The 26949-nt window shown below is 41.1% G+C and overlaps 4 protein-coding genes across 5 annotated transcripts; 1 reads left to right on the plus strand and 3 right to left on the minus strand.

The window, feature by feature from the left end:
• Positions 1 to 1120: 1120 nt before the first annotated feature.
• mitd1 (MIT, microtubule interacting and transport, domain containing 1) lies at positions 1121 to 5585 on the minus strand. The gene is made up of 7 exons (XM_030758525.1): positions 5323 to 5585; positions 5139 to 5240; positions 3845 to 3981; positions 2518 to 2604; positions 2304 to 2416; positions 2041 to 2101; positions 1121 to 1953 (listed from the first exon to the last, which is right to left on the minus strand). The coding sequence occupies exons 1-7, from the start codon at positions 5465 to 5467 to the stop codon at positions 1858 to 1860; spliced, it is 741 nt and encodes a 246-aa protein (XP_030614385.1). The 5' UTR covers positions 5468 to 5585; the 3' UTR covers positions 1121 to 1857.
• Positions 5586 to 5796: 211 nt separating this feature from the next.
• mrpl30 (mitochondrial ribosomal protein L30) lies at positions 5797 to 9128 on the plus strand. Its single transcript, XM_030758517.1, has 5 exons — positions 5797 to 6061; positions 7754 to 7840; positions 8174 to 8320; positions 8686 to 8759; positions 8865 to 9128. The coding sequence occupies exons 1-5, from the start codon at positions 6020 to 6022 to the stop codon at positions 8995 to 8997; spliced, it is 483 nt and encodes a 160-aa protein (XP_030614377.1). The 5' UTR covers positions 5797 to 6019; the 3' UTR covers positions 8998 to 9128.
• A 1815-nt stretch (positions 9129 to 10943) lies between these two features.
• txndc9 (thioredoxin domain containing 9) lies at positions 10944 to 14270 on the minus strand. 2 transcript variants are annotated; one of them, XM_030758516.1, is made up of 5 exons: positions 13943 to 14084; positions 13191 to 13376; positions 12276 to 12394; positions 11695 to 11949; positions 10944 to 11601 (listed from the first exon to the last, which is right to left on the minus strand). In XM_030758516.1, exons 2-5 carry the CDS (start codon positions 13362 to 13364, stop codon positions 11481 to 11483), a joined length of 669 nt encoding a protein of 222 aa, XP_030614376.1. In that variant the 5' UTR covers positions 13365 to 13376; positions 13943 to 14084; the 3' UTR covers positions 10944 to 11480. The 2 variants fall into 2 exon arrangements, with proteins under 2 accessions (XP_030614376.1, XP_030614375.1); XM_030758515.1 differs by lacking the exon at positions 13943 to 14084 and adding an exon at positions 14143 to 14270 and having other exon boundaries at positions 10945 to 11601.
• Positions 14271 to 15618: 1348 nt separating this feature from the next.
• On the minus strand, positions 15619 to 26890 carry rev1 (REV1 DNA directed polymerase). The gene is made up of 22 exons (XM_030758860.1): positions 26600 to 26890; positions 25746 to 25820; positions 25047 to 25179; positions 24283 to 24451; positions 23735 to 24184; positions 22373 to 23226; positions 21803 to 21901; positions 21588 to 21704; positions 21368 to 21494; positions 21162 to 21290; positions 20922 to 21076; positions 20717 to 20836; positions 20405 to 20625; positions 20129 to 20301; positions 19785 to 20014; positions 19514 to 19704; positions 19157 to 19423; positions 18574 to 18673; positions 18251 to 18456; positions 17982 to 18132; positions 17775 to 17877; positions 15619 to 17664 (listed from the first exon to the last, which is right to left on the minus strand). Exons 2-22 carry the CDS (start codon positions 25809 to 25811, stop codon positions 17553 to 17555), a joined length of 4173 nt encoding a protein of 1390 aa, XP_030614720.1. The 5' UTR covers positions 25812 to 25820; positions 26600 to 26890; the 3' UTR covers positions 15619 to 17552.
• Positions 26891 to 26949: the final 59 nt, after the last annotated feature.

Consider the following 26949-nt stretch of genomic DNA (forward strand, 5'->3'; position numbering starts at 1 on the left):
ATGCACACAGGCTTGTGTTATCCTATAATAAGGATGTAATGTGGTTATGGCTAATATATGCTATCCTATAGGGAGGCTATTTATAGATAATGAAATATGATGTATGTTTATTTCATTTTCTGCTTCCGTTATCAGTGCTTTTGTCCTCCTAGCAAATAGAAAGCAAAGGTACTGAGTTTTGTACAGTATATGCCAGTCTCTGATTCATGTGGTGCTCTGATGGATTATAATTTCTTCCTCTCACAGCCCAGATGAGGACTGTGCATATCGAGATTAAGGCCGATAGATAATCCGATCACAGCGCCGTTTGAACTCACGAGGGTTACAATTCACTCTAGCAAACATGTGAGGGAATTTTTTTTTGGAAAGACGTTTCCACTGAAATCGTATTTGATTCATCCAAGCACAATTAAGCAATTAAGTATTCCACATTTAGATAAGAGTTTGATGGTAATGATTAACTAGACATCATTGTCTTGGATGTTAATGTAGAGCCAACGGAAACAGAATAAGCTGTGGCTGAAGTACGGTTGTGTGGCATAAAAATGACTCAGCAATACTAAACATGTACATGTCGGCACTTTTAACTGTAAACAATCTTATCCAGAAACCAAAATTGTTCATAATTGTGGAAATATGGAGGTTTTTAGGGAATCATGAACATAAGGTGTGCGTCCATGACGGCTCGATCTGCTGATAAAGACCGTGTTTTATGGATGAAAGTTATGAAGCAGGTGGTAAATTCACAAGAGTCAGAATGGGATTTGCAATATTTGTGTGCTTGTTACAGATGTAAAGGCCTACGTTTGAATCAGAAACGATGTGTGTCTACATGTTAACGAGCAGACTTATGATAGACATAACCTGACTGTACATAAACTATAACAAGGTCTGAGCTGCTCTGCAGTGAGTAAAACAACCAGCTGTTAACTAGAAAAGCTTTTTGTAACTCAACAACAAAAAAACCTTTTAACCCTCTGAGTGACCTTTTTCATTTTATCCATGCCTTGGACAACAAACCATCTCATAATATTTCAGTACATTCTGGTCAGTTTTAATATTTATTCAGCAGTAATGCCACAGTATTACAAATAATTTAAAAACGGTTACATTTTATTCATTTTTCAACACAGACAGATATTTAGGTGCATGTTTGGGAAGAGTTTAGTGTGTCATTAATTAGAGGTCCAATTAACAGTGATTAGGGATTTGTCACAAATTAAATAACTGCTGCTAGTAATCTGCTCCAGTCTGTGTGGTGGCTCCTCATTTACATGATGCTAAAATAATACTTTATCATTAGGTTAAGTATGTTTTTTTTTTTAAAGTTTGTAATCCTGGAAGTCATTTTACGATTAAGGTGTTCTGGTTTTGAATTTGAAACTTTAAATGTGATTCACTGGGGGGAAAAAAGCAAGAGGAACAAAAAGAAAAAAAAAAATTATAATTGTATAAAGCAAAGGTTTCAGTTTAATTAATTTAAGCATCTTCTCTGTAGATCCCCATCATTGGAATTTGTAGACATAAAAATGAAAGATAAGGAGGGATGGAAAAGATCTCTTAAAGTAAAAAAAATAAAATGGAGAAATGGAAAAAAAAAATTTATATTTTACATAAACACCATATAAAACTAAAGAAATGTCATAAAAATCCACCACAGAATAGTATGGTTAGCAAGAATTTAACATGTTCCAGTGCAGCAAAAATCAAACAGAAACCCCCCTTTTGTTATAAAAGTCAGTCCCCAGGCACCCGTGTGCTAAGGCGAGTCCGACAACACTGTCCGTGTTTCGAAGGCAGATAATTAAATTAAATGACTTGGCTTGGAAAAAAAGAATCATTTGATCTTCATGAATCTCATAGAGTTTTTGTGTGTTTGGTGTGGAAAATGTCTACGGTGGTCTCCTGGCACTGCCTGAGGTCGTAGTCACAGTATCCAATAGAGAATCGACCCTGTGGGACATAATGACAGTCAGAACTCACCATCTTTAGTCACTCAATAAAACATGATTGTATTAAATATAAAGTGTGTAGTCTCACCTTAGGTCTCTTGAAGTAATCCAACCCTCTTCCAATTTTTATGATCCAACCATTATCAAACCTAAAAACAAAATGAGATCTAATTTACTGGGACTAAAGAGAAACAACATTTTGGACAATGTGGTGTTAATGTGAAAGTGAACGCTTCATGTCACAATCACAGATTTCTTTTAGAAGCAAAAGCCTCTGTTTGGAAACAAAAATCCCTCATGCTGCACATATTGTACGTGGCTGCTGTAAATGAGGAAAATCTGCAACTGTACCTGATCTCCCGGTCATGGATAGTAGAGGAGAACTGCAGGTCCAGAGTCACTCCGTGAGCACCAAGACTCTCTTTCAGCTCAGCAAGGGCGCCGCTCTGCTGGCCACTATCAGCCTGCAGGACAGGACAAGAGGCAGTGAAATTGTAGCACAAACTGAGCAGAAGTGACGGCAGTGGCACCTGCATTAACTACAAGATGTATATGAACAACTCACTTCATCCTGTGACGTGAGGAGGTGGATCGTCTTCACCTTGCAGGGGGCTTTTAGCAGCATCTCACAGAACCGAAGGAAGTTGTACAACTGTGTGTGGGAGGAAATTCAGGGGACTTATTGAATAAATTATTAACTAGAAGGGTCTGCACAGAAACTCACACACCCTCTGATGATGAAATTTACTTTACTTTGACTCTAGCAGACCCACTTGGACCCTGACCGCCTGGGCCCCCAAACACTTTTCTGATACTGATGTGTCTGACTTATGAAAAAATGTCTGTAAGTCCATGCTTCTATTCAAATCCACACCATAACTGCATGGATTATTTTTTCCCCCCTTACTCCACCTCTACACAAAGTTTAATTAAAATAGGCTTAGAAGTCTTTTCATAATCTGCCTGGCAGACAACCAGAAGACAACAAGCACATAACCTACCTGACAGATTTTTATAACACCTGATTGTTCAACTTCCATTAATCTGTGAAAATAATTTTAATGAATTAATTATTTATCCATTTAAATACTAAAGGTTTTCTGGTCACAGACCTTCAAATATGTTGGCTGGCAGTGTTACATATTCTCATATGTAAGCACTAATTAATTAAACAGCCTATCAGGAGATAATGGGTGATAAAACAGTGGCCACCTTAAAGCTCGTTATCATTTAATTTTTATTTTTGTGATTTAGTGGTGCAAATTCATTTTTATACCTAAGCAAAGTTTATTCAAATACAAGGAATCATTCTATGAAACAATGAAATGTCCTCAGTAATGTGGATGCTGTGAAAGTGACGCTGTTGATTTATTGGTTGATCTACGTTCCCACCCTCACGTATAGCCGTGAGCTCTGGGTAGTAGTCACAGAAAGAATGAGATCACATATACAAGCAGCACAAATGAGCTTCCTGCAAAGGGTGTCTGGGCTCTCCCTTAGGGACAGGGTGAGATGACCCAATTACCTAATCAGGTGATTCAGGCATCTCACTAGGATGCCTCCTGGATACCTCTTAGAGGAGGTGTTTCAGGCATGTCCACCTGAGAGACCCTGTTGCAGACCCAGGACAGGCTGGACAGATTATGTCTCTCAGATGGATTAATAGGAAGCGCATCAGTGTCTCCCCAAAAAGAACCTGAAGATGTGGCTGGGAAGAGGGAGGTCTGCTGCCTCTGCAACCTAGACCCAGATAAGTGGCAGGAAAAGTGTGTGTGTGTGTTTATATATAATGGATAAACTCGAACAGAAGTTCCAGCCTTTGAACAATGCCTAATAAAGGCTGAAGACGGGGGTAAAACCAAACGGAACATTAATGAAAGCAGAACTCTTACTTGGTGGGTGTGTCGTATGTACGGGTCCTCCACCCAGACTTCTGTGAGAGCACTGCTGATGTATGGCTTGAACAAAACCTCATAGCTGTAGCCAGTAGCATCCTCTGATATTCTTATCTGCTCGTGGTACTTCCCATCTGTCGGGGAGGGGAAGAGAAACAGAAATTTTTGGCCCCCAAAGATGACCTTCTTAAGTAAAGAAATCTCACTACTTTTGCTAGAAAAACTATAGTTTTTCCCCCAGAATCCCAAAACTCAACCAGCACAGTCCTCCACTGGGATACCATCCAGCACGTCTGGATTTATATACAAATGTGAAGGATGTAAAAAAGCGATTAAAGCTAGAGTTTGGCTGTTGAGATGATGTTATGAGTCTCACACAGTCAATATTTAGCCAGAGCTGAACAAAGTGGGTTTCAGCAAACCAAATTCACAGGGTCAGTTAGACTGTATAAATTATTAATTTGTGGCTTATGCACCATTGAAGCACAGTGTTCACCTGATTTGACTACTTGCTTGCAGATCTTGTGTCAAAATGGCCACCAAATCTTTCTTCTTTCTCCCTTTAGAGCTCACCACAGCAGATCATTTGCCTCCATCTCCCCCTCCTCTGTCATACCAACCCTCTGCATGGATGTCCTCCTTCACTACATCCATGAACCTGCTCTATGGTCTTCCTCTTTTCCTCCTGCCTGGCCACTCCTTATTCAACATCCTTTACTCAGTATATTTACCATTCTTCCTCTGCACATGCCCAAACCATCCCAAGTCTTGCCTCTCTAACTTTGTCCCAAACTGCTCAACCTGAGCTCTCCCTCTGATGTACTCATTCTGATTCATTCATCCTGGTCACTCCCAATTAAAATCTGAGCATCTTCAACTCCGCCACCTCCAGTTTAGCCTCCTTTTTGTAAGTGCCACTGTCTCCAAACCATACATCATCGAAGGTCGCACTACCATCTTGTAAACCGTCCCCTTCACTCTTGCTGCTATCCTATTGTCCCCCCACCCACCCCCAACTTGCTCGACCTTGCCTGTTCTCTCTTCTTCACCTCTCTCGTGCACTGTTTGCTGCTTTGAATTGTTGATCCCAGGTATTTAAACTCATCTAACTTCACTACCGCTGCTCCTTGCAGCTTCACTGTTACACCTGTCTCCCTTTCATTTATGGAGGGAGATGGGTGAAACTGTCAAAATCACCACAAACATGAGGGGGTCATTAGGTCGGGGTAATACAGCTTTATCTGGCCCACTTTGCCCTTTTTGCTATTCAGACTTTTTACTGCTTAATTACCTTCTTTCATCTGGTTCACGTGTGCCTTGATTTGCTCTGCTCTGTCCATGTAGCCCTTTATCTTCTCCCTGTAGTGCCCTCTCTTTGAGTCATCTTTTACAGCTGCTCACACGACAAAGAAAACATTTAAATCAGTTCAGTGTCATTTCAGGGCACAGTGTACAGTGTTTAATAAAAGCGGGACCTTTTAACACGTCCATAAGCAGCTGGATGCCTTCCTGGTAGCAGACCAGCGACTCCTGGAAGCGCCCACTCTGGTCCAGCTCCACCGCCCGCTTCAAAACAGAGACGGCGGACGCCTCCATCCCTGTCACGTGGTTCTGTGTCATTGTTCTGTCTATCAGCTGTCTCTTAAAAGATATACAACACTAAAGAGATTTCATGTTTTAACAGTGACAGGAAAGGAGCTGAGAGAAGCAGCTCTATCCACCAAACTCGATAGCTACTTAAGTGCGCCACAAAAATAACTCCCGGAGAAACATAATCACAGCATCGTGGTATTTAGTTATATTATTGATTTCTATAGTTTCGGTAAAAAAATATAGCTCATGTATTTACACTTTTATTAAGTCTTAATTAATTAAAATAGCATATTTATCACACTTTAATATTTAGAAGTTTGAGGGTAGGAACAATTTGGAGGAGCCGGTGCTCTTTCAATGTAACTCCTCTGCGTTTCCGGTTGAGACAGAGGTCTTGATACCAGCGTGACTGACTTGCTTAATTTCGGTTTTCAGTGCCGAGTTGATGTTTTCGGTGTAAGTTCGGTAAATATGGTATGCCTGTAGGTCTGTTTTTCATAGAGTGTAGTTAGGCTCGAGTCCCGGTATTACTTGGCGGTTAGCAGGGCTGTAACCTTGGCCCGGAGCTTCTGCAGCAACATGTCAGCGGTCTGTCGCAGTTTGAACTTTTTATCAGTCAAGGTGGGTACATCACTCTACATTTTTAATGTTTCAGACTTGAACTGGCTATGACGCATTTCGTGTATCTTTAAGTTGACGTGAAGGGGGGGTTAATTTAACGCTTCCTGAGGGGGAAATCCAGAAAAGCATGAAAATTCAAACCCAACCCAGGGATTAGAAGATTTTATGCATTTTTCCTGGGTTTACTATTACAATTAGAGCTCGGCCAGTATTATCAGCCAACTCAGGTTTATTTATGTAGCGCAGATTCACAGCAGCAGTCACATAAAGGTGCTTTATATGGTGAAGACCCTACAGTATTGGAGAAACCCCTAACAATCAAGTGACCCCCCCCCCCCCCCCCCAAAATGAGCAAACAGTTTGCGAAGGTGGGAAGGAAAACCTCCCTTTTAACAGGAAGAAACCTTCAGAGGGTTTACTGTGGCCATTTGGGGGTGAGGGGAAAGAGAAGAGAAAAAGACAGGCCAAAACACAGACGAAGGGAAAGAAGAGACAAAATGTCATGGCATGCTGCAGTATAAACACAAGGGGAGTGAAAAGAGGTGAGTGGAGAAGAAATGCTCAGCGTATCACATGACGTTCCCCCAGCAGGCCTATTGAAGCATAACTAATAGATGGTTCAGGGTCACCTGATCCAGCTCTAACTATAAGCTCTATCAAAAATGAAAGTTTTGAGTCTAGTCTTAAAAATAGAGAGGGTGTTTGTCTCCTGAATCCAAAATGGGAGCTTGTTCCACAGGAGAGGGGCCTGATAGCTGAAGGCTCTGCCTCCCAGTCTAATTTTAGAAATTCTAGAAACCACAAATAAGCCTGCTGTCTGAGAGTGAAGTGCTCTGTTAGGATAATATGGTACTACAAGGTCTTCAGAGAAATATGCACTCTCTTTCTAGTCCCTATCAATACTCTCGCTGCAACATTTTCAATCAGCTGAAGGCTTTTCGAGAAAAAAGCATTAATGAGCAATTTGCTGATCTGTCGGCATCAGCATTTATAACAGCTGATAAATGAAGCAACTGGCGAAACACCCTTTCACCATCAGTGTTGACATTGCATAGTTTGTCCACCAGAGTGCGCTCTGCAGCTTCCCTGTTGGCACAAAGGTGTTCAGAGCAACTCAAACAGAACCAGTCAGAGTAAATGAGTGAATAACTATACACAACAAACGTTAGGGAAATCTGTTTCTGTTATGTGGGTGAGAAAGATTAAAAATATATCAGAATATCTGATTTTTTAGATCATCCTAGATCGGTGGAGCTCTAATTACAATGCGTAGGCATTCTATTGAATAAACTGTGATGAAACTAAATTACACCATGCACGCTAAAAAAAAAAAAAGTTTCGCACCACTAATACAAGTTTATCTCTGACCATCCAAATTTGGCCTATATACTATCAGACAATCAATATAGTGGACAGGATTTTGTCTCTAGGCTAAAAATTATGGTGTTGTAACCCAACTGGTTAAAGTTGCACTACATTAAATACCTGACAAATTGGTTCATATTAATAAAAAAGTTCAAAATAAAGTTGCAGACCTCACTGAGTTCCAGAGCTGCGAGCTTTGCTGACATTAAAGGGATAGGCGCCTGTGTGTAAACATTAAGGTTTGATGTTAAAGAAATGTATGCTGTCTCTTATAATGGGACGCAGCCCTGCAGGACATTGCAGATTTTGTATATGTGTATGTTACAGACCCTGACAGAAGCTCCAGTTTTGTCACCTTGTACTTGGTATCTGTCAGCACGCAGCAAATTCTCCAAATCAAGAATCCCACAAGAGGTAAGTAGCAATTCAAAGCTTTGTAAATTTGTAAAGGAATGTGCAACACTTAAAAGCACGCAGTATCTTTTGATTCTACAAATGCGTGCATTAAAACTGTATTTTGTTACATGAATGTTAATTTGAGTATAATTTCAGGAGGGTCCAGTAGACAAAAGGTTTACAGGGATTATTAGGTGCCCAGCATTTGTTTAGTGTTGTCTGAAGCCCCTCATTACAGATGAATCCAGTCATGGAAGCAATGATAATCCTTTGCTCTGCATCTGTAATGATTTCATCTTTACTGCAGCTCTTTTTGTGTGCTTCATTGTTTAATCATTGTCTTCGTAATAGATTTTTACTGAGCGAGCAAAAGAGCACGAGAAGTATGGCGGGGATCCAGACCAGCCTCACAAACTGCACATAGTGACACGAGTCAAAAGTGCATTGCGTAGACCATACTGGGAGAAAGAGATGATAAAGCACCTTGGGCTTCAAAAGGTAAGGCTGCTGTCATTTTACAGGACCACAGCAGACTGGGCTTCCATTGTGTAATGCATTAAAGCTTACGGAGTTTAAGTTTTTGTTTTTGTCGTTTGGTTAACTTGTATTTGGGTCACGTTCAGTGTTCTCTGCACATACAATAAAACACTAATGTCAGCTTTAGTGCAGAAAATTCCAGCCATTTAATTCTTTGCTGCTTTCAGCGTCTTTTAACTTTGACTTGTAGCCTGAAGTAAGCGCTCTGATCAGGATAAATAAGCTGTACAAGAGGACCAACCCCAAAATTGTATTACCTCATGCAGATACGCTCACAGGTTTGCTCTCTTTGCGATGACTTTGTTCTGTCTTTGTGTTGCTTTTAGCCCCACGTCCCCATAATCCATAAAAATACACCTGCAGTCAACAGCCAGCTGAAATTTGTCAAGCACCTTGTGAGGTAAGATTAATAAACCAAAAAGTAATAACACATCTGCCTTAAAGTAATGCATGAGATATCCATCTATAGAATTGTATCTCCTTCATCTATTTGTGATACCTTCAGGATACAGCCACTGAAGACTCCCTATGGGCTCCCCGCTGAACATGACATGGCTGACACGTACATCAACAGCAAAGGAGAACTTATTGTACGCCGCCTCCTCCAACCTGTAGACAACAAGCCTATTGAATCTTAGCTCCATTGTTGTGTAAAAAATGTCTTGGAAAACCACGTGGAAAACCAGCAGCACCTGCCAGATTTATGGATTACTGTTTCCTGTGTTTCGATGCTAAACTTCAGATGAATATGATTAAACGTTCTCATCAACCTGTTTCACAAATGACTGAGCAAAGCGCCACTCTGATAAAGCAGGAATACCAGCATTAATGTCGCGTCTGCAAAATTTAGCTTACTGTTCCAAGTTTGAGTGGATTTCAGGAATTACTTCTTAAAATGATCCAGAAAACTTGTTTAATTGTTGTCTACATGTCAACAATTTAAATACCGGCATGGAATACCAGTGTAATTTGTCTTCTGTGCTGATTTAGTAACGGGTGATAGTTTGTTAAAAATGACTTAAACACAAAGATTGTTTCTCATTTCAAACAGTCTGTATGCTTTTCACTGGCCTCCTCCTCTCTAGACAAGTTCTTGCTCACCACCTCAGTTCTGTCAGACTGCCAAACAGTTATTTATAGATATCGAGAATCCCCTTTTCTGTTCTGGTTGCACAATCAAGTCTTTTTTTTTTTTTTTTTTTTTTTTTTTGTAGCAGCAGGCAGAACTGCATAGTGAAAGTGATTTAATGGGTATTAGTCTAAAAGCAAAGGGCACCATTCAGTAGCCATTCTATTCTGTAACTAACATTCACTTAAAATGCTTTCTTTCACAAAAAGAAAGTGTTACCACTTTAAGATGGGACAGCTTGCATCTTAATATTTAAAATGTTAATATATTGCTAGTCTTAAAAGTGACAAATATTGCAAGCCTTTAACTTTTTTTATATTAATGTTTGAATGTTTATGGGCACATAAAATCAGTAAAATGGGCACACCATGTATTTTGTTTTTCAGCAACAAAGCCTCGCACAGAAAACGTCAGGAATTATACACTTGTGGTTATTTCATTAGGTGCACCTATTCAACTGTTAATGCAAATAACACCCAAACACATGACAGCAACTCCATGTATTTAGGCATGCAGATGTGGTCAGGATGACGACCTGAACTTCAAACAGCCTCAGAATGGGGAAGAAAGGTGATTTAAGTAGCTTTAAACATGGCGTGGTTGTTGGTGCCAGATGGGATGGTCTGAGTTTTCGAGAAACTGATCTACTGGGATTTTCCCACACAACCATCTCTGTTTGCAGAGAATGGTCTGAAAGAAAATATCCAGTGAGCTGCAGGCCTCTGGGTGAAAATGCCTTGATGCCAGAAGAGAATGACCAGACTTCACCTGGTTTGATGAAAGTCAATTTCTGCTGCAACAGTTGGGTACTAGGGATTTGGTATAAATAACATGAAAGCATGGATCCATCCTGCCTTCTATCAACAGTTCAGGCTGCTAACGGTGTGATGGTGTGGGAGATACTTGGCACTTGGTCTTAGCTCCTTGGTACCAACTGAGTGTCATTTAAACAACACTACATGATTATCGTTTTGACCTTATTCATCCATTTATGACCAGTGTACTGATTTTTTGATAGCTGCTTCCAACAGAACAATGCACCATGTCACCAAGCTCAAATCACATCTCAAACTGGTTTCTTGAACCTGACAATGAATTTGCTGTATTTAAATGGCCTCCACAGTCACCAGATCTCAATTTAGTTTTGGTATGTGGTAGAGTTGTAGATTGAAATCACTGATGTGCAGCCAGCAAATCTGCAGGAACTTTGTGATGCTGTTATGTCAATATGGACCAACATGTCTGAGGAATTTCCAGCACCTTGTTGAATCTGTGCCATGAAGACTTAAGGCAGTTCTGAAATTACAAGAGGAACCAACCCAGTACTAACAAGGTGTACCTAATAAAGTGTCCAGTTATTTTGACATTTTCATCCATACTTGCACCTCTTGCAAACATACTACCTCTAGTCCTACAGAAGAAACTACATAGGAATAAAACAAAAATTTGTTTTTTTTTAATTCTTTTATTTTTATTAAGTCTGCATTAGTTCAAACTCTTGCTACCATGAAATGTCATGTAAAAATGTATTTTGCTCTTTAAAGATCATCTTGGCACTCATGCATCATGAACTGTGTTCTAACACAAGACTTACAAAGTTACGAAAGTGCATGAAACTGAGCTGTCTACAAAAAATGGGTACGCCTGTAAATTAAGAACAAGAGAAAAAAAAAACCACACAACACAGCTAAGAGCTAGTAGATCCACACAGTTGGTGCAGTCACTCAGTGTAATGTTTCCTTGTTCGTGAACCACGTCTTTCATCACTTAGATATTCAAATATAAACCATGGCGGACAAGTCCTTAAAGAAGGCTGAAACAAACATGCTCTTTTTAATAAAATAAATCAGTGGATCAGGTTGATTAAAAAAATATATCAATGAATAAAGTCACTGATAAAAAGAGACTTGAAAAAAATGAAGTGGGCTGTCTGCTGGACTTTTATTAATGAGGTAGCCCTGAGAGTGAAAACCCGACAACTGTCCTGACTCTTCAGTCATCTTCAGACTCAGAATCAGAGTCATAACCTCGCCCTCTGATGGTTTTCTTCTCCACTTTTGTGAACTTGGTTCCTGATCTCTGCGTCACTGTTGGGGGCTCCATCAGGTTACCACTAGAAACAGGAAAAAGGGATTGTGTTATTTAAAGGGTGGTTTTCAACTATGACTCATAACAAGTCATAGAGAGACTGTACTGCATGTCTCACCTGTAGTTAATAACATCCGCACAGCCGAGCCTCCACTCAAGCATCTCTGTGGTAAACTCGTCTGTGTTTCCCAGGTCGGTGAATCCGACCACATAGTCCTTTGTTTTTCCGTCATTAAGCAAAGCCAGAGTTGGAATAACTTTGATGCGCAGCCTCTCTGTCAGAAATGGGGCTTTTTCTGCATTCAGTCTGATGAATTTAGTCTCAACATGCTTCTTTGCCAAGATGCCCAAGTGTTTGTCGAAGATCTTACACCTAGGGACAGAAAGACAAGTTCAGCCACCTTACAGCAACAGGTAAACACTGTAGTGACTGAGTAAAAAGTGAGGCCAAATGAGGCACTACACTGATTCCTATGACCTAGATTCAGTTAATTAGGGCTGCAGCTAGTGATAATTTTAGTAACTGATACATTTTTCAATATATTAACGATAACTGAAACACACTTTACATGTAATCAATGACTGAATAAATAAAATAATTTGCAATACAGATTCATTTTCTATAAACTACCTACTTTTTTTTTATTATTATATTAAAATTCTAATTCATTTAGTGATTTAGTGACTTTCTAGACTTACCTGAAGGTTGAATTTCTGTAGAAGTGGCAGACAACATTCTTGCTGTCTTTCACCTCGCTGAAAAAGTCTTTCTCACTGGCTACTTCTCTGTACTCTCCATGCCCTTTGGACAACCACTCCTGAAAAGCAAAACAACAGACCTCAAATACAGGACTAACAGTGATGCTGTGTATAGGAAGGGGACGAGCAGACTCTACTTTCTAAGGAAGCTCAGATCCTTTAATGTGTGCAGCAAGATGTTGGAGATCTTCAACCAATCTGTGATAGCAAGTGCCATCTACTTTGCTGTTGTTTGTAGCATCTGTGCCAGAGATGCCAGCAGGATCAACAAACTGATTCGCAAGGCTGGAACCATCATAGGTCAGAATTTAAAGACGTTTGAGTCAGTGAGGGACAGGAGGTCACTGAACAAACTGCTCTCTATTATGGACAACCCATCTCGCCCACTCCACTCCATTCCATAGTACTGAGGCAGTGAAGCTCCTTCTCCCATAGACTGATTCGACCTCGCTGCCATAAAGAACGCTTCAGGAAATCATTCCTACCGTTCTCCATAAAACGGTATAATAACTCTTCTTTCTGTGACAGGTGAACACACCTGTCAGGACATGAGATCCCACACACACATTTTTGTATTATATCTATTTTTGTTTCTATATGTATAGTTCTCGTGCACTCATCGTTGGCACGCTCACTTTGATGTTTAGTTACTGTAGATTGTATTTTTTTTCTTTTAACACAATTTCCCTTGCAGGATCAATAAAGTATCTATCATCTATCTATATGAAGTCCAATGAAAACATGCATTCTCTTTAAGAGATTTGAGTGAATCTTCTCAGTGACTCTGATCATTTTAGGTGCTTTAAGGAATTAACACAGCAAAGCAGTACACTGTGTATAAAATAGCCCACATACCTGCTTCTGTTTTTGGGCCTTTTTAAGTGCCTCCAATCGTCTCTCCTTCAGCCGTTCCAAGTCATCTTCATCCATTTCATTCAGCTTGGACAACTGTGCATCCACCTGCTCCTCCACCAGCTTAGCTGACTGCTCCAAAACCTTCGCTATGATTTCCATTGATTGGTTGGCCATGGCTGCCTGTTTCTGATTGAAAATAAACAGATCAGCAAAAGTGAAACATGAGACCAGACAGCACGCAAAAGTAATAACACAGTGCCTAAGGTCGCTATCAGCAGATACCAGCTTTCTGCAAATACTTAACAATGCCACAGGCTAATGTGTGTCTGTCACACTGACTTCCCACTGCCTACATGTTCACACAGTGTGATGAAGAGCAGGAAGGCTTGGAAATGACTCGGGTATTTTTAATGATGAAGCTTACTTGGTTTTGTAAAGATAGTTGAATAAAATCAGCAAAATAAAGAGAAAGGAATCCCGTCATCGCTACTGTTCCTGAATTTCATAGTGGGCACAAAACATTTTTATCCACTGTGAACTGGTGTGAACTGTTCAGAAACTGGTCCGAGAGCAGCTTCTTTTAGCTGACTAACGTCACAGACAAAGCCACTGTAACGACCGGGGGGCACACCTTGTTTCTGCCGTTGGTACTTACAGTTAGCTGATACAACCGTATCCTGGTACCTGTTACAGCTGTTTATGTGTTTGTGTGCACTTAACTAATAAAAGCCGAGAAACGTAGCTACACGTACCCCTGCCAGCAGTAAAACAGAAATCGAGATAAATCCTGAGCCTGGGTTTGCTTGCTATCTTAACTGGTTAGCATTAGCCCCGCCATTTTTACAGACGTCACAACAAACACGGGTTAGTAAACATTTTTTTTTAAATAACCGGCAACTGTGCATTTTGTTGAAAACACAGTTTATAAACGAGCCGCTGTTATAATAATTACCTGATAAGGTGACAGATGCTGGTCAACACTTCAGTTCGTGCGCGAAACGTTTCGCTGCGGAAACAACGTCACAGCGGGCCGTCTGACGTCGTAAGAGCTACATCCGGGCAACTCATGAAATACAGCAGGTTGCTCTAGTTATATATATATATATATATATATATATATATATATATATATATATATATATATATATATATATATATATATATATATATATATATATATATATATATACATATATATACACACACATATATATATATATATATATTTTTTTTTTTTTTTTTTTTTTTAACAATTCGTCTCGTCTCGTGTTTTCATGCAGTACTGCTTTTGTTTTCTACAACCGAAAAGCTCAGTTGTTATCTGATGTATTAAAAACAAAATGCTCACAAATGTAATCCGACCCCCACCTATAAGTCATCTGTCACTCCTACTGCACACCTAAACACTGTCTCACTGTCCTCATACACATCCTGCTTCACCCTCACGTGCCACTACCAGCTTTCTCATGCAGTACCACAGCCCCTCTCTAGACACAGTGACACACAAAGACACAGTGAAGCTCCTTCTGACTTTCTCTATCCTTCCCCAGCAACACTCTCAAAGCAAACATCACATCTGTGGTGCTCTTTCTTGACATGAAGCCACACTGCTGATCTGATCTCAACCTCTATTCTTGACTTAGCTTCAGCAACTCTTTCCCATATCTTCACGGTATGGCTATTCAGCTTTATCCCGCTGTAGTTACTACAGCTTTGCACATCACCCTTGTTCTTGGAAATTGATACCAGTACATGTCTCCATTCCTCAGGCATTCTCTCACTCTCCAAGACTGTGTTAAAAAAATCTTGTATAAAATTAAATAATCACTGCCCCCTCTCCTATACATCTCCATACCTCCACAGGTATGTCATCTGGATTCTTTCATTCTCACTTCCACCTTACTAATCCTCTGCACTTCCTGATTCACCGTCCTCCTCTCGCTTTCATTTTCTTCATTCACGGGTTCTTCAAAGTTCCATTATTATTGGATAATATAAAAGTTGGTATAAAGGTTACCATCAGCGTAATCTAAGCAAACCCAAAATCCACTGACAAGAAATCAATTGGGCTGGATTTACATATCCCTCACACCAGTTTCTTCATTTGTACAAACAACCAATATTTCATTTTTTGTTCTTGTAAACACTTCAAACAATACAAAGTATAAAACAAAAACTATTAAGTTCAACAATTTTGGGATCAAAATAATAAATCCCTCTCACAGACAAGTTTCTGATACTACATTTATATGCTCATCACTGTCAGATCTGAGGAATAACCTTGATAAATATGAACATAATAGCATTTTCCTTCCCGAAAGACAATTTTCATAACCATACTCTCTCAGCTGAATACTTCTGTGCACCAGATTTAACAAAGAAAAAAAAAAAGACAGACAAATAAATTAATACAGAATTTACAGTTTATTACCAAGATTTAGAAAACTTACAAACAAGTTTCACAGCTTCAGGTCTTCAGGCACAAGCCAGATTAGACAAGACAGGCCAATTTCTTTTTATTTTTTTTTTTTACTTCTGGCCAGTCCCCTCGGGAAAGATAGGAGAGGTGAAGAGAAGCAACATCTTGAAAGTGAGTCACACATTCTGAATTACATTCATTTCAACAAGTTTAAAAAGATGACCGATTGATTTTGGTTTGCATATAAGAACACTCTTTTAATCACACATTTTAACCGCAAGCAAATTATCCTCCATAGTGAGATTAAAAGTCAGTCAGCCGCATCTGCTGTTAAAGTTAACTTCACACAAACACAGTAACATAGCTGCAATACAAGTGTCTCGAGGGTGTGAATCACACAATGTGGGCGACAGGAGTTAAAAATAAGATCACCTCTTCCTATGCAAATCCAGCATTATTTCAATACTCAGAAAAACACTAAATGCTTTATTTACTGTTACACAGTCTTGAAGGGACATCTCAGTTGTTAGTGGGAAAAAAAAGAAATGCATAGGCTACTTATTGATTGCCATGACCCCTGTCAACATCCTCTCGTGTCAGAGTGCTACTGAGAATCAACAGTTAACCTCACGTGAAGTGCTTTGGCCAGCTTCTGATTTCCATATTGGAACATTTAGAAACAATTAAAGAGTTACAATTTAGAGACAGTTACTAAGAATTCACTACTGGTAAACAATACAAGAGGTAATTTCTCTACATACACGTTTTTCTTTTAAAACTTTAGACAAAGATCTTTAAAACATTATTTACACACTATAACAACAGGGTTTGGCACTTTTTTTTGGAAAGAGACAAGAAAAAAAACAAAAGCGACGCTACTGTAGGCAGCAGTAGATACTTCACAGATAAGTGCTAGTGGCAAAGAGCACCAATAAAACAATGATGGGAAAAAAAAACAAAACAACTGTCCAATAATTTCTGAAAGCATCATAGGTCTGGTGCATGAAGAACGCTACACGCTGAGTGGTTTGTAAAACTGCTGAAATATGCTTTAAGCTTAAACATGATGCTGTGTCTAAATGAGGAAAGTCGACAGATACCAGATTAAAAGCACTCACAAGGGAAAAAAAGACATTTAAAATCTGGCCTGGCTATAATGGATGTTATTGTTTTGGGGGTGGTTTCCCCTTAGTGGTCTTCCTAATCAGCTTTACAGACGGCCGAGTGTCCAGCTATGACTCGGAGACCAAACAGCAGCCGTCGGTGGTACGATCTGCAAGCCAGAAAAGCCAGGCAACGCTACGAAGAGCTCCCTTTTATTTATTTATTTATTTTTAACATTTATATGGTTGTGCACAGTGAATGTGGAGTCCTGTGTTAAGGTTCTGATGCGTGAGGAAAAAAATTTGCCGCAGTTTTGAGACTCTGGAAGAGATCAAATGCATGGCAGATGCATTAATGCTCGGGTCACCGCAGAAGTTCAGAATATGCGATCTAAAACCAGCTGAAAGCATCGCAATGCTACAAAAAAACAGATGACCTTCAGGGGAGATCAGGTATGCCTTGTGTTTGTTTTTTTTTTACAGACAGTCACAGAAGTTATTGATAGCACCTCATAGTTAAGAACTGCCTGTAAAAACTGTCAAATAAAATCTCGCATATGAAAATGAGTCTTGGGAAAATAAGAGAGATTGAAAGTGAGTTTCCAAAAAGCTGCTACTGTTATTAGTGTTCTGGGCTTAATCGAGTTGAGTTTTAAAAAGAACAGATTTGTACAAAATACTGTCATGGCTCTTTCTCATACTCTGTGTGTGTCTGTGCGTAGCCGTTATTTGTATCTCGCACAAGTCATCATTTAGACATCATGATTTGTACTGTGAAATTAGCAAATCATAAAGGTGTTACAACAATCACACGCAGTGAGAAGAGTACCCTGTCATTCTTTATGCAATCTTCAGGGTGCTACCGTAAGTCTGCTGCAAAACCACCTGCACGTTGTCCAAGATGAAGTCAAAAGCCATACACCAAACAGACTCCACTGACTGCTGCATGACCCTGCAGGGGGGAAAAAGGTCAACAGAAAGCATAAAGGAGTGAATGAAAACTAGAAAGGCAAGAAAGGGGAAGTTAGATCAATTGAACAATCTTAATTGCCCAAAACTAACCTTTTCATATATTTTATAATCAAATCCAGTTTCTCCAAATCTTTGTCCTCAATTAAGTCAGTGCAGTATTTCACGACCTGCAAGATGTCCTCCTCCATGGGCTCTAAGAAAGAATAAAATAAAAAGGAAGACAACATTAAAACGATGCATCTTTGGAAATCTATAAACAACAACACAGGAAATTGGGATTATAACACTCCTGTGTACCTGTTATGGTGGTAACCCATTCCCGTAGCAGCGTTTTAATGTCTGTCAGGTCACAGGCTCCTGCCAGTGCTGGAGGAGGACGAGGAGCCAGTTTAGCCACGGGCACTGGGACGTCTGGTTTTGAGGTCGATGTGGAGGGACCATTTTCAGTCTGGGAATGGAAATGAGGTAATAATTATAAAGATAAATCATCTCTCTGCACATGTTGCTGCCATAGAAAAAAAAAAAAAGATATTTGTCCTTGTGTATTAAGCAGTGGACAAACTTGCCTTTCGTATGTTTATTGGTTCCCGTGATTTTACAGGAGGTGGCAGGGTTTTGGCTGGGCTGTTTGTTGTAGGACGCTTCTTCAGTGGAGAAACTCCTTTTTTAAGAGGACTGACTGCATTCTTCCTCTTGTAGCGCCGCTTCACCCGACCATTGCCGATTCCTGCTCCAGACTGTTTTAGCTGCAGCAGTGGATTTTTCTGCTCCACTGCAGAGAAACCAGTAGGTCAAAAAAAATAAAAAATCAGGGTTAAGAGAATATGCATGCTGGTAATACTGGTAAAAACAAAATGCATTCCTCCAGAAAATTCATCTGCTGACTTACACATTTTCACCTGAGGTTGGATGTTGGTTGCACGGTTGTAGGCAGACTTCAATTCGTCCTGTAATTCTTTGGGAAGGGCAGCAAACACGTCTGGATCAACCTGCAGTCAGAGAGTTGGGAAGCTGACTTACCGTCGACTACGAAACCAGATTTTTGTACTTTTGGGACCATCTGCTTCAGTCACAAATCACGACTGTGATGTGGTCATAGCATATTATGTGGGCACTGATCAAAGTTGTGCTCACTTTTTCCAGCACAGAACAGAGCTTCAGTAAAGCAATGACTTATTTAAAATGTAAATTGTAATATTTTTATCTGTGACTCTGTGCAGTTTAATGGCTCCAGATACAAAGAATGAAGGAACTGTAGCAGGAAGACAAACCTATCTAGCTCAACATCAAGGCTACTCTGTCACTACTGTGACCTAAACCTGCATAAGGACTATAAGCTACTAAGGCAGTACATGTTACTATGGAAGGGAATGCAACAGAAACAGTTTCACATTTTTCCTGATTTTCATTTTCTTTGGGCTGTAAAATTAAACCACTAGTAAATTATCACAAAAATCCAACAGCATACACACCTGTGAGAAGTTAGGTAGTTCCAGTACAATTCCTGGACTTTCTGGCTGGTTTGGAATCTGCAGGACCAATGTCCCTACCGGTGGAGAACTCTGTGCAGGTACAGATGCGAGGAGAGGATGAGGGGGAGAGGCTGGACGAGAATTAAGAGAGGAAAACTGCAGACCGGGTGACTGGCAGTTAGTTGGCCTCCCGTCTCTCCTGGTCCATGATTGCTCCACTTGTTCTCTCAGCTCTGTAGGTAGGGCCTCCAACACAGAACGATCCACCTTAGTGAACATTGAGAGACACAGTTTGTTAAAGAGATGTTATTGTTGAGGTTTTGGTTCCTCAATCAGACATTTCCCTTCAGTCCTGACCTGTGAAGGGGAGGGGACCTCAATACTGAAGTTGAGACGTGTCCGAGAATGTTTTGGAGTTTGTCTGCATGCTGGTTGTTCTTTGCTTGTTCCTGGTACCGGCTCAGCAGGTGACAAAGGATACAGAGAGGACTTAGCTGTTGGGACTGTTGTAGAGGAAGTAGTCTTTTCCAGAAGTGCAGCTGCAGCATCTGTAATAGTAGCCCAAACTGTAAGTGACTTTTATGGGCAAAAATGAAGACACAAATGGAATCAAAAATGCCAAACACACCTCTGTTATGGGATCTGGCACTCAATCCCTGGCCTAACAACATATCTTTGATGGAGGGTCCTCGAAGGCCCCTATTGTCCTGTGGAACAGACTGATGTCCCTCAAGAAGCTGAACCTGGATGCCAACTCCTCTCAAGTCCTGCACCTGCACTTTCATGGCATGGAAAAGCTTGATGACTGCAGCAGCGATTAGCTGACCACTGTCAGTGGACTGAGTGAGCATCACGGTCCTGAAAAAAAGTGAGACGGTAAAGTTTACACAGAAACACTAGCATGGATAAGCAGTGGGGGAGAAAATAGTAAGATTTACTTGTAACACAAAAGGACAACAGTCTCTGTCTTACTTGGCTAAATGGTCACATATGCCATGGCCACCATATTTAGCAGGTTCAAGCGGCGCTCCAATTTTGCGGACCATGACTTTAAGGGTAACTCTGCGACCCCGCAGACCTGCTTCTTGTAAACGTTTTTGCACCTCCATGGACAAGTTCGTCAGGAAACACTCTGCCTCATCGACCTGGTGAGCGATACGTAAGAGGATTAGAAAAATCATGCAGGGAAAAAGCTGGCAAGTTAAAGAACAACACATGACAGGGGAGAGGATGAACACCAGCTCTGACCCGATTAAAGCGGATGTTGTAGTTCATCTCAGCAGAGACAGATTTCCTTTCCTTTTCGTAGCGGACAGGCCGGTCGTCCAGACCCCTGCAGAAGCGGAACAGGGTTTGTCCAGTACGGGGTCCAAACTTCTTTTGCAGCTGAGACAGAGAAACTTGTTGGAGGTCGCCACAGGACCACACACCCATGAGACCCAGTTTTCTCCCCATAACAGGTCCAACACCTAGAAAAAGCAACATCACCATTTGACTGAATATTTTACCACATAGAATCTAAGTCTGCGGCTCGACCAGAAGGTGGTGCTGTATACCTACCTGGTAAGCTTGTCACCGGCAGGTCCCTGATAAAATCGTCCACTTCTTCAGACTTCAGGAAATACTGCCCGTCAGGTTTGGCCTTACGTGTCGCCAGTCGAGCCAAAAGGATGTTGGACCCTGAACAGACCAGATTAGTCAGACTTTGTAAAATGCAGCAGCCGCCTTGATCTATTTTACAGTATGAGCTAGGCAAACAAATTACCCATGCCCACTGAAGCACAGCATCCCGTTTTCTCCTTGATGTCTGCTCTGATCGCTTTGGCTAGATCTTCGGGGCTGGCGCCCACTTCAGCTAGCAGAGCAGAGCCATCTATCAACACTTCATCACAGCTGAGAGCCTCAATATCATGGGTATAACTGTAAAGAGTGAAATATTAACTAAGTTATCCATATAAAGAGCACAAAGTTAGTGTAAATAAATGCACGTAAATGCTTTATGTACCTGGCCAGAATCTCATACATAATGAGGGCCACCTCTTTATAGGCCTCAAAATCATATGGGACAGACTGCAGTGCGGGGCAAAGCTGTTTTGCTTTCCCAAAAAACATGCCGTTTCTGACGCCCGCTTGCCTGTGAAGGAAAGAATTTATATTCACATTCCTGTTGTTACAAACTTCAGGCTGTTGTGATTTGTGTTTATATGTTACCTAGCCTCATAACTGCAGGATGCAATCTCTGCCATTGAGAGAGCAACAGCATCCTGCTCCACTCCATTGCTATGAGAGTCAGGACTCTCTTGTGAAGGAGTTGTGTGTATCTCATCCTCTGCACTCTCTGATTATCAAGGGTGAACAAAGAGGGTATGTTTAGTTACAAGTGGGTTGTACATGCACAAGTCTGTGAATGCCACTGTTATGACAGTCTCACCACGTTGTGGATGTGTGTATTTTTTCTGGTAGTACTCCAGCTCCAGCTGAGGGTTAGCCCCCGGTCTCACAGGCCCTCTGCCCTGTCCACGGTTACTGGTCACAGCTACAGGCTTACCTGCAGGAAAAACAGGATTTCAACCAGGAGCACTGACAGAGTTACATTTAAAAAAATTGACAGACAGCACACATTTAAACAGAGAAAAAGTGGCTTGCCTTTAAGATCTGGTCGATTTCTAATCCCCACAGACACAAAGAAACAGTCCATGTCCACATGGAGGATACAAGATCTAAAACCGACTGGTGCCGATGTACCTGAAGCACAAAAATACATATATATCATCAGTGGGTATGGAGTAAGATAACTGTCAAAAAGATGTGTGCATAATTCTGAAGTGGGCAGTTTTGGTGGCAGTAATTGTGGCGCATCCATCCAGTGCCTCAACAATGTCAACAGCCCACCAATTAAATTTCATGAAAGTATTCAATACTACATTCTATGATAGCCGATATAAATGGATGGAAATTGCTACTTTATCATCTAGCAAAAGTGTACAACTGCAAAATGGTAATTGTAGTATTATAAATGATGATATACTGCTATGTTTAAATTATTTTTTTCCTTTATAGGGTGCCTAGAGCTTGAGTGACATGCAACCAAGGTCCCCAGCTGGAGCAGGCCAGTGCGCATCTTAGACTCCTGGCCCACAACCTTTGCTTAAGAAAAAAAGAAAAAGATCTTCCAGAAATGTACAGGAAACATAAACACAACCCTTCATTTCCTACCTTGAGTGTCTATAGATCGCTGGGCCACAGATTTCCTCAAACGCTCCTTCCCGGGAAAGCTGGTGCCCCCTGCTACCTTTCGTTTACTGTGCAGTTCATTGACGTACTCAGAAAAGCCATTCCTCCATGTGGAGATCTGGTGCAAACGTGAGCGAGAGTAAAACTCGGAGATCAAACTGCCTGTCTGCTCCAGCAGCTGTGCTGAAGACTTCGATGATCCTCCCACCGACGACTCATCAGTGGGAGGATCAGATTTGACTGTTACATTAGCTGTTTTAATGGAGGCAGAGTCAGATGTAAAGGTGCTGTGGTAATTTCCGTTTAGTCGAACTGGAGAACGTGAAAGAGAGCGAGATGCAGGAGACAGAGTCTTTTCAGAAATCCTATTGACCTGAAGGGGTGCTTGCAGATGCTTTGGGAAGAGGTGGCTTTCAGTGGCTTTTATAGCCTCTTGATAGCTTGGTGGAGGAGGCTTAAGTCTTTTGTCATTGACTCCATGGGAGCTGGATTGCTCCACATTGACAGAGAACTGGTCAGATAGCTTTGGAGGGCTGTGGGGAAACTCATATGGGTCAGGCTTGGCCTGGAACTGTACCGAAGGACTTTGAGGTTTATCTGGTGAACTCTTAGCCCTACATTTGGGCAGACTGTTTACCAAAGAGGGTTGATTTGTAACAGGGAACAAGTTCTCTGACTTTAAGGCACCATTAAAAATGTGAGTGTGTCCGTTGGTCAAGGGGGCATCCTTCACCACATCTGAGGCCCCAGCAAAACAAGTTTCTTCTTTGCTGCACTCCTGGATTTCATTCATTTTTGAATGGCTCACATCCACTGAGGTCTGCAATAATCTATTTCTGTGTGATAAAAGACATGAAGAAAATAGTTTTTATTTACTGAGATTTAAGAAAACAAGAAATTACAGTTGTTTAAAGATTTCTGTGCAAAAACTTTAAAATGTAAAGTTAATAAAAGGGAAAAAAAAAAACCCTCTACAGAACTCTTTGACCTGTTACTTAAAGTGGACGTATTGTGTTCATTTTCAGATCCCCATATTTATTATTTTACTCTATTAGTTGCTTGATTCTTAATTCAAATTAATTTACCTCACACCTGTCTGAAACCAGCTGTTGACTGGATGCCCCTTCTAAAAAAAACAGTTTGAACATCAGGTGTGAGTGCGAAGGGGGCTTCACTGCTCAAGCCAGAGCTGTGTGTCTGACATGTTATTAAGCATGTCCCCTCTCTATGACATCGTAAAGATCTAAGAGTAGGAAAAATGTCTGAAATAGAGTGTTTACTATGACTAGGGAAAAATTTATAACAGGCCAGTGTTAAGTGTAGTTACTGACTTTACATACTCACATTTTTAATTCCACTTCCTGTGGGGAAGCAGAATGTGGAGACTTGTGCGGCTGCTTTGTGGAGTTTGGGTTAGACAGTGGGTGTGTGTGCAAAGGGCTTCTGTGCCTAGGATCTATAATGAGGTGGCTGGATGCAGGGAGACTCGGCTGGGGGCTAACAAGGCGAGCTGCAGAGCTGTGCTGAATGGACTGAGGTTGAGGTCGAGCCTGGCTGGGGATATGGACGGGGCTGCTCTGGGCGCAGCATGATGACTGCTCGTAATTGAGAACAGAGGGCTGAATATTGCGTTGGGGCAGATTAAGTTTTTGATGGACATTTGATTGAAGCGCCCCGTGGCTCGGTCCAGGAATCTCTGAGGTCTGACGAAGAGTCATGCCAGGGAAGAGTGGGCCTTTGTGTTTGGCATACAGCTGGTACTGTAGATATGGCAGGAGATGCCCTGCCTTGATGCTATTTTAAACAAATGACAAGGTAAACGCAGAGATTTTCAGCTAATATTGTACAAAATAATACAAAGTATAAACATTATCTTCTGGTAATGAACAGACCTGTCAGTGATCCACTGTGGCCTGATGACCTTCTCCCCTTTGAGCTCCTGAATTTTGCTGTTGGGCAAGTTAGTGGCGATGATGTGGGTGGTTTTGGAGCGTGAGTAGTAGACATGAAATTGACCCCCATGCAGCATCATCAGCCTGCGTAGTTCATCGGCACTTGGATCTGCTCCAAAAAAATATAACAATATGTCAAAAATAACAATGTCAACTTACTAAAATGCATCACACACCTTGAGTACACCTTAGACAGCTTCTTGACATGTATCATCACAGGCTGACAGCTGTCAGCTCATCAGGATACACCACTGTTGTATCCCCCAGTGCCTGAAAAAGCAGCAATTTTCATCCACACAGTCACTGCGTAGATGAAAATTTCCAAGCTGCTGCACCTTGGCATCTTTTGCCTGTGAGATTAGTCTCTAGTGTGGTGCAGATGTCATCACATGATGAGGCTTTTGTTCATTTCAGAGTTAACTCCTTTGAGGTAGGTTATTTCCTTGATAACTTTTAATGTGGCGATTTAAAACGCAAAGCTTTTATAATACTATGCAACATCCAGCACGCATGTGGTCAGCGGGTGGGGGGGTGGGTGGTCTCAAGTAATCAGATCAAGAGAGTCAAAAGCAGTCATAAAGTTTTTCTTCTGTTAACCTTCTGGGCTATTATTGCAGAGCGCCTATGCTCTTCATGCTGGAGAAACTGAAGGGGAAGAAGGCAAACCAAACACACGATCTACATAAATATTTACAAAGCGTCACCTGTGTATCCGTTGACATAAATAGCCACTCCACTGAAGATGCTGGAGCATGTTCCTTCCTTCTGCTTCTCTCTGGGGGCATCAAGTCTAAACTGCTCGTCCAGCTTACAAACTTTGGCAGCCATGTAGCCGCCCTGCATGCAGGAATAAGGGCAGTTACAGAAGGCAAATGACAAGGAGAAAACAATTAACAAAACACGTTTTTATGGTTTGCACATGACAGCCAAAAATATTAAGATTTTAAAATATCTTTATGTGATACATACATGCAGTCATAATATTACAAATAATATCTAAACACAAACACACACATATATACTGCAGGATTTCTTGCCCAGTTATTCTGTATTGATACTACTCTTACGACATGTTGCTATCTGTAAATTATGGCTATTCACTTATATTATTATATCTACTTGATGTCTAATTACTGCTTTGCCTGCATAGTGAACTGCTATATGGAAAGCTCACTTATAAACCACTAATAAAGTTCATCTGCACTCCCTTCTTAACCATTTAGACAACCAGTGATCTAAATCCAGTTCTTAGCTGTTATAATGAGTGTGTGGGAGAGGGAAGGAGATCAAAGTGGTGGGCTTCTAGTATTGCCCAGACCATGTAATACCTTATTAACTCACTGCATCAACGCACAGTGCTGGGAGGTTATATGTTATACAGAGTTGAGATAAATGAGACTCACCCTTTCGGCCCAACCATTGTCGTCACTGGCACTGGCTCTTTTCCTCATCCACCCATCTCGACTCATACTGAGTACCTGAAAGCAGAGGAGGGCCTATTCCTCAGTGCTGAGCCATAGCATGTCAAAGATGCACCAGCATGAAACACTTTAGTGCTGCCTTAATTTGAGAGGTTATGATTAAATCCACGAGAACTGGGCTAACTTCTCTATGATGCACACAAACAGCTTTCCATACAGTCTGAAATGAACCTAAATGACAGTGCTGTTCAGGTGGTGTGGCAATTATTTTAAACACCAGGTGACTGTAAAGTCACTCCTTCCTTCCTGAGTTTTCTTGTTTACAAAACTTCCTCATGTGCAAACCAAAGGGCATCAACAGTGCCGCCAGGGCTGAGAATTGATATAAGTGACAGTTTAATGAATTTGTTAGAGCAGCTTAGGTGCCACGTTACTGGAGGCGCACTTTAAGGTAAAGCCGAAGGACATGCCTGGGCAGGTTCTCTGCTGTTGACAGGTAGGTCACAACGAGTCGCTATAGGTCACAGCACAGCCCCATGTGGCACTTTGTCACTTCTTTTATGTAGCAGCTAGGTAGACGGCTAACATTAGCCTAGCTACTCTAAGCGGTTTTAACTGGTTATTAATGCATCTGGCCATGCCACTAAACCACATTATAAATCAGGAATAAGGAGCAGTTTAAGTGTTTTGCGTACTCTTGCTAACAATACTGGTAAAATTAGCAACCGAGCATTAAACAGCGCATAAGACTATGCAACTTTAGTGCGGTGATAAACACGGCTGTAAACAAACCAACCTTCCTGAGTGAATTGCTCGCTAAGAGAAGTCCTTTTTACCTTGTATCCTGTCAGACTTGGTTGTTAGCCACAGACTTCTCTCTGCAGATACTGCTCAGCTGAAACGTTGTGCGCCCACTGATTGGGTTAAACGAGGTAAGACCAAAGCAAAGCGAGGTGAAAATCCTCCAGACAGTCAGATCGACTCCTCCGCCTGCCTGACTCTGTTATTCCGAGGACTCCTTTCGGTGAACCGAGGTCCCCTTTATTGTGTCATGCTGCCACGCCATGTCTCTTCAACATTTTCACTCACCCTCCCAGTCCTTTCGCTCTCCATTTCAACCGCCTGAATCCCTTTGCTTTCTTTTCTCTCAGTAAGCGTCAATGAGCAAGGTAAAAGTAGTTCCGGC

Source organism: Archocentrus centrarchus, chromosome 21, assembly GCF_007364275.1.
Source record: "Archocentrus centrarchus isolate MPI-CPG fArcCen1 chromosome 21, fArcCen1, whole genome shotgun sequence".
Lineage (NCBI taxonomy): Eukaryota > Metazoa > Chordata > Actinopteri > Cichliformes > Cichlidae > Archocentrus > Archocentrus centrarchus.